Genomic DNA, 7,004 nt, shown 5'->3' with positions numbered 1-7,004 from the left:
AAATCCGCCTGCCTCTGCCTCTGCCTCCCAAGTGCTGGGATTAAAGGCATGCACCGCCACCGCCACCACCACCACCATCTGGCCTGAGACCAGATTTTTAACATAAGCTGGGCTCCAATTCCTATGTAGTAATTCTGGCTAACCTGTAGCTTGAAATCTTCCTATTTCTGCCTCACAACACCATGTGTGGCTATGTTTTAAATGGATATGAAATTGCCTGTTTGTACATACCCACAAATAGTTTACTAAACCAAACAGTCATACATCCTCTAGTTAATACTAACCTAAACCTTAAATTTTTCTCATGTGTTTCATGGTGCCCCTGCCCCATATTTGTTTTGTTTGGGTTTAGAGAGTGGGATCGGGTGGTAGGGACTGGGTTTCATAGAGCTGAGGATGCCCTTGAACTCCTGGTCCTCTCATCCCTTCCCCATGCTGCACAGGCCTGTGCTGTCAATTCCCATTACTTTTTCTTGCTATAATATTTGTACTTTTTCAGATACCTTGTAGATAGTAAATCTTCACAAGCATTTCAGAGACTATTTGGGCATATCTGGTTTTTTTCTTGTGACCTGGTTTGACTGTAGTTCAGTATGGCTTGACCTCTTGATATTTCTGCCTCTGCTTCCCTGATGCTTGGATTATAGGCTATGTCACCATGCAACATATAGTTACCCAGTTGTAAAGGAAATTTTAAAATAGTTCTCTAATACTCTTATGATTTTTATGTTATTTTTAAATCATAATTATTTATGTGCGTAGTTTTGTTTGCATGTATGTTTGTTTAACACATGTGTTACGTACTCACAGAGACAAGAAAAATGTGTCACATCCGTTGTAACCATAGTTAAAACCATATGAGAACTGTTAGCCACCATATGAGAACTCATGCCCTATAGGAGAGCAACCAGTGCTCTTTTTTTTATGGAGCAACCAACCATAAAATTATTTTTGTTGCTACTTCATAACTGTAACTTCACTACTATTTTTAATCATAATGTAAATATATGTTTTCCAATAGTTTTTAGGGGTGACCCCCGTGGAAGGGTTGTTCTACCCCCAAAGGGCTCTTACAGGTTGAAAAACACTGGATTAGATATACTAATCTATAGCAGTGGGAGTGGGTTGGGAACCCTGCTACCTTGGATCATTGATCTATCTATTAAGTGCATCTTAGAAATTAAAAGAAATTCAGAATACCCCAGAGCTAATTCTGAGTGTAAAGAATCAAACTACAATCACTGTATTTATGTGGTTTTTTTTCCCTGCAACTCCAGAATCAATTATTATTTGTATTCCTGTCTTTATTGCCTATAATTCAAAGATATGATTGACAACAGATCTACTCACTCCTCACTCCAACCTCCACTTGGTTTTCTCTCCTGCTTTTACCTCCTAGATGATGGGATTATCACCATACTCCTAGCTCTCTCACCTTTCTTGAGGTATATATAACCTGTAAATATAAAATTTGTTTTATATTTAATGGAGTTTCCTTAAAGAGCTCCCTTATTTGTATCCTAAATATATATTTGATTTCTCCAAAGGTAATTGTTAGTCTATCATGCACAAGGTTCTGGGTTTGATCCATAGAAACAGATAGAAAATAAAACATTAGGAGATGATTACATTCATTTGAAATTTGTGTGTATGTAATCCCAGCACTCGGGAGGCAGAGGCAGGCGGATTTCTGAGTTCGAGGCCAGCCTGGTCTAGAGTGAGTTCCAGGACAGCCAGGGCTATACAGAGAAACCCTGTCTCGAAAAAAAAAAAGAGAAAGAAAAATTTGTATGTATGTGTGCAGGTGGGTGCATATGTGTATGCATATAAGTGCTGAGGCAGGAGGCAACATCGGATGTCCTAGTAACTATGTTTCTTTCTGGAGATAGTGTCTCTCAGTGGATTGGCACTCAGCTGATTGAGCTAGGCTGGCAGAACAGCATGCTCCAAGAATCTGCCTGTCTGTCTTTCCAACTATATTCACATTACCCACATTTCTAGGGTGTGATTTTAATGTTTTTATGTATATGAGTATTTTTCATCCATGTAATTCTGTGCACCACATGAGTTTCTGTTACTTACGTAGACCAAAAGAGAGCATAGGATCTCCTGGAATTAGTGCTATAGATGATTTGAGTTGACATGTGTATGCCGGGAATCAAATTTCGGTCCTCTAAAAGAACATTCAATAATCTTAATTCTGAATTATCTCTCTAGCCTCTTATTTCTGTTTTTTTATTTTCAATTATGTGTATATGTTTGTGTCTTGAGTGCGGTTTTTCACATCAGTGCAGTGCCTACAGAGGTCAGAAGAGGGAGTCAAATTCCCTGAGTCTGTAATTACAAGTAGTTGTGAGACACTAGATATGAGTGCTACACTGTAAGAGTAGTAAATAGTCTTTTCTTGATTTGTGGGGTGGGGGTGGGGGGTTGTTTGTTTGGTTTGGTTTGGTTGTTTGGTTTGAGTTAATGTTTTATTGTGTAAGTGCTGGCATTAAGGGTGTGGGTCTCTAGTCTCTGCACTTACCTTCTTTATGAGAACTACTTGAGCTTAGTGTTTGTTCAGGGATCTGAACTCAGGTTATCACATATTTGGCCAGCACTTTACTAACTAATCCATCTCCCCAGTCATCATTTGAGATTTTAATTTAGTTTTTTGTCAAAAAATAATGTGTGTAATCTGGGTAGTAGCACTCAGACAGAGGTAGGCAGATCTTTGAATTCAAGGCCAGTCTGGTGTATTAAAGGTCAAGGATAGCCAGGGCTACATAGAGGCGCCCTGTCTCTGTGGGGGGGAAGCCAGATGTGCGCCGCGTGTGTGTGTGTGTGTGTGGGGGGGGGGGTGTTGTGTCCATCCATACATCCCCACATAGAACTATTTTAAAATAAAATACAACTGAGGATCCTAGATCTGTGTTACAGCATTTGTCAGACATGTTCTGGGCACTGTTTTTGATTCCCAGCACTATGAAATAAAATAACAGTTTTTGAAAAACAAATTTTTATAGCATCTAACGTTAAAAATACTGAAATTTCCTTTTGGGTTCCTTTTTTCTCCAGAGCTAATTTTCTTGATTACTTTATTCCCGTCATGGTTTGGTTTGGTTTGGTTTTGAAGTTCACTGTCAGAAATTTCAGTGAAGTGGTGATGCTGGGATAAATGGGGTTTGGTTTTGTTTGTTTCGAGACAGGGTTTCGTGTAGCCTTGGCTGTTTTGGGACTCCTTCTGTAGACCAGGGAGGCCTTAAACTCAGATCTATCCGCCTCTGCCTCTGCCTCCGCCTCCCAAGTGCTGGGATTAAAGTCATGCACTACCACCATCTGGCTCTGCTGAGATAAATATTAATGTGTTTTGTCTCTTTCCTTTACTCAGATTGAGTCTGTTTCTCAGCCATCAGAAAACCATGGTATCCCTGTTAGTAATATTACAGAGTCATTGTCTACCAAATCATGTGGAGCACTGAGACCTGTCAATGGAGTTGTTAACAGGTAATGTTTTATCTCTTCTACTTCTCAAACTTAATACTCATATAAATGTTGAATTTGTAGCCCCTAGTTATTCCCAGACAAGACTGGAAAAACCCTACCACTCATTCATACTTTATATGTTTTATACTATGCCAAATATACTTTATTTAGTATGTTCATGCAATCCCTTGTACCTACCATTGTCTAAAAGGGACTGGCCATGGAATAAAACAAAGTCCTACAAATTATTTGAAGGTTCTTAATAGGTTCCATGAGCATATGAATATATATTATCCTTAGAATTCATTATTCATAGAACTGTCTTTAAGACTGCTCAGTAATATTTGCAAAATTGTTTTCTTACATTTTGTTAGTCACATTTGTATTACGGAAGAAAATTGACCTTTGCACTTTGCAGACATAATAGATACTGTGCACTGACAGCCTCCTGACTAAGCATAGAGGAAGTGTTAACACACTTAGATTAATGTGCATTGTTATCCAGAGTTGACCTGTTTGTGTCTGTGAACATTTGAAAGTCAGGAGATGGAGCCCACATTACAGGCTTTGTTTCCTCTGTGTTCTGAAGAGTAAGTATCTTCCTCCCCTTTTGTAGTCTTCAGCCTGTCCTGGCAGACCAAGTTCCAGGTGACAGCTCTGATGCTGAGGAACAATTACATAAAAAGCAACGGCTGAATTTAGTTTCTTCATCTGATGGCACGTGTGTCGCAGCCCGAACCCGGCCTGTACTGACCTGTAAGAAACGGAGGCTTGTTAGGCCTGGCAGCAGTGTTCCTCTCTCTAAGAAGGTAGGTGCTCAGAGGGCCAGTCAGCTGCTGTCAGCTTTGATACTCTACAGAGTCGGCTAGCCCCCCAGTTCTCCTGGGAACCTTCAAAACTACTGAATCCTAACCTGCTACGCAGGACTTGGTGTAGCTGCTTTGCCTTTTTTATTTTTTTATTTTTAATTCTTTTAAATTTTGAGTTAGCATACCATGTTTAAAGTGATAGTTTTATATGTATCATTGTGCTTTGTTCATAGGAAGGTTATAGACCATGATAAGCAGATATGAAAACTGGCTCGAGTTTCAAAACAAATGGAAGAGTTTAAATTCTGCCATGAACACTTTGAAGGGGAATTCCTCATCTTTACTGTTCTCAATGAAATTGGAAGTTTTAAGCCTGGCATGGTGGGGCACGCCTGCACAGTACCAGTACATAACAAATAGTGGCGGGATCAGGAGTTAAAAGATCAGCCTTTAACTGGATGTGGTGGCGCACGCCTTTAATCCCAGCACTTAGGAGGCAGAGGCAGGTGGATTTCTGAGTTCAAGGCCAGCCTGGTCTACAAAGTGAGTTCCAGGACAGCCAGAGCTACACAGAGAAACCCTGTCTCAAAAGAACAAAAAAATTAAAAAAATAAAAGGTCAGCCTTGACGAAAAACTAAATAATAAATTTGAAGGCGTCCGAAGTTACATAAGGCTCTGTCTTAAGTAAACCAACAAAAATAACAACCAGATGTGGAGCAGTAAGCCATCTCTGGCTTCTCCCTTCCACATGTTGATTTGGAGACAAGATCTCTAGTAGACCAGGATGATCTAAACTCCCTCTTTACCTCCTGTGTACAGGTATGAACCACCAGCCTTGACTCTTGCTTTTGAGATTGTTGGTTTTATAAGAGCTTTTTTTTTTTTTTTTTTTTTTTTTTTTTTTTTTNTTTTTTTTTTTTTTTTTTTTTTTTTTTTTTTTTTTTAATGTGCTTGTTTTCCCTGAATGTTTATATGTGTGCCGCATGTATTGCCTGGTGGAGTCAGTAGTATATAAGGACCTTGCCACCAGGAGTTTGGCGAGTTTAAACATGTTCTGCAGTGAGTGGATGGGCACAGAGTGGACTTGAGTTTTTGGAGGTTTTGTTTGCATGCTGTTGCTGCTGCTTTTTTGTGGGGAGGACGTAGGTCACAAGGACAGAGGGCCTCAGACAACTGGGAAGAGTGGACTTGAGGTTCATGATGTAAAATTCCAAAATAATCAATACAAATATTATGAAAAATAACATACATTAAGTAATATGAACTGGGATCTTCTGATTCACTGGAAATTAAATGGAATTAAAGTCCACTTAAAGATGCAATAGTATGTACGATTTTTATGTTTGTAGTAGACTCTTGTTTTTATATATATATAAAACTATTACATATTAAAGCAAAAAAAACGTTTTTTTGTTTTGGAGTGAGGTTCAAGACTGGCTTTCTCTGTGTAGCCCTGGCTGTCCTGGAACTCACTCTGTAGACCAGGATGGCCTCAAACTCAGAAATTCACCTGCCTCTGCCTCCCAAGTGCTGGGATTAAAGGCGTGCGTCACTACACTGGGCAAAAGAAAAAAAAATGTGTATCATGCATGTTACACAGTACCCTCAGATCAGCAAAGGATGTTGGATCCCCTGGGCTTGCGTTATAGACCATTATAAACTACCATATTCACTACCAGTTCAACAAGGAGCTAAACATACACTCAGCTGCTGAACCATCTGTCCAACCACGAAGGTTTGCTTTTAAAAAAAAAAACCTTCACTAGATTATCTTTTCTTAGCTCTTCTCCATCCCTCCCTTCTTCCTTTGTTTTTTGCTTTTTTTGTGATTTGAAACAGAGTCTCTGCTAGCTAGCCTGGTCTTTATCTCCTAGGTCTCCTGCCTTTACCTCCTGAGGCCTAAAAATGGAGTCAGCCGTATGCTATCTTGCCCAACTTTCAGTACAGTTTCTAATTACCACAGAAAATGGAGATGACTCCAAAATTGTGATAAATTTTTGATTGCTTATTTCTTGAATAGCAGAGTTTATTTTATTTTGAAATTTATGAAATCTATGTAATAATATATGTTGGAGTACCTGGCTGGTAAGTTTTTCCTTTATGAATCCTTTTGTTCTTACACATTCATTCTTTTGTAAAATACTTTTTGAACTTTGGTGAGTTAAGTATCTTCTAGGTATTGATGATACAATATTAGATAAAAAAAACCAAAAATTCTTATTCATGAAATAACCTAATTACTAGTGACAGAAACAAATCATTAAATAGACTACCCAATTTATCCTGTATCTGGTGTGGAAAGATACAGAATGGTGAATTAGAGTGTTGGGGACCTCAAATAAGGGAGAGGTATGACTATGAATTCTTAATAGTTCAAAGTTTAGAGCTATGAAAACTAAGAAAAAAATAAACCAAGAATGACTAAGGAAAAGATCCCCCAAAGTGTAGTGTGATGGAGGGGTTTCTAAGAGAAAGATGGTGTGATTGTCCAGGTCAGCTGTTGACAAATAAAATAAGATGAAACTGGCTGGGTCAGCTTTACTAGAGACCTCAAATGAACAGTTACTATAAATGGAAATGAGTGAAAACCTGGTTGTAATGGCTTCAGGAGATAACAAGACCAAAAGAACTGAAGTTATTAAAAAGAATATGTTTTCGCCGGGCGTAGTGGTGCACACCTTTAATCCCAGCACTCAGGAGGCAGAGGCAGGTGGATTTCTGAGTTC

The 7,004-nt window shown here is 38.9% G+C and overlaps 1 protein-coding gene across 6 annotated transcripts in view; it reads left to right on the top strand.

Annotated features, from left to right (window-relative positions):
- Kansl1 (KAT8 regulatory NSL complex subunit 1) overlaps positions 1-7,004 on the top strand; it is a 131,006-nt gene that overhangs the window by 106,185 nt on the left and 17,817 nt on the right. For all 6 annotated transcript variants that reach the window (XM_021211835.1, XM_029546414.1, XM_021211836.2 and 3 more), the window contains 2 exons: positions 3,374-3,489; positions 4,085-4,277. In XM_021211835.1, the coding sequence (XP_021067494.1) occupies positions 3,374-3,489; positions 4,085-4,277 (309 nt within the window). The remainder of the gene's footprint in view (positions 1-3,373; positions 3,490-4,084; positions 4,278-7,004) is intronic.

The sequence above is a fragment of the Mus pahari genome, chromosome 14 (genome assembly GCF_900095145.1).
Source record: "Mus pahari chromosome 14, PAHARI_EIJ_v1.1, whole genome shotgun sequence".
Classification (NCBI taxonomy): Eukaryota; Metazoa; Chordata; class Mammalia; order Rodentia; family Muridae; genus Mus; species Mus pahari.
The sequence above is the reverse complement of the archived record's forward strand: the minus strand, read 5'-3'. Positions and strand labels throughout refer to the sequence as shown.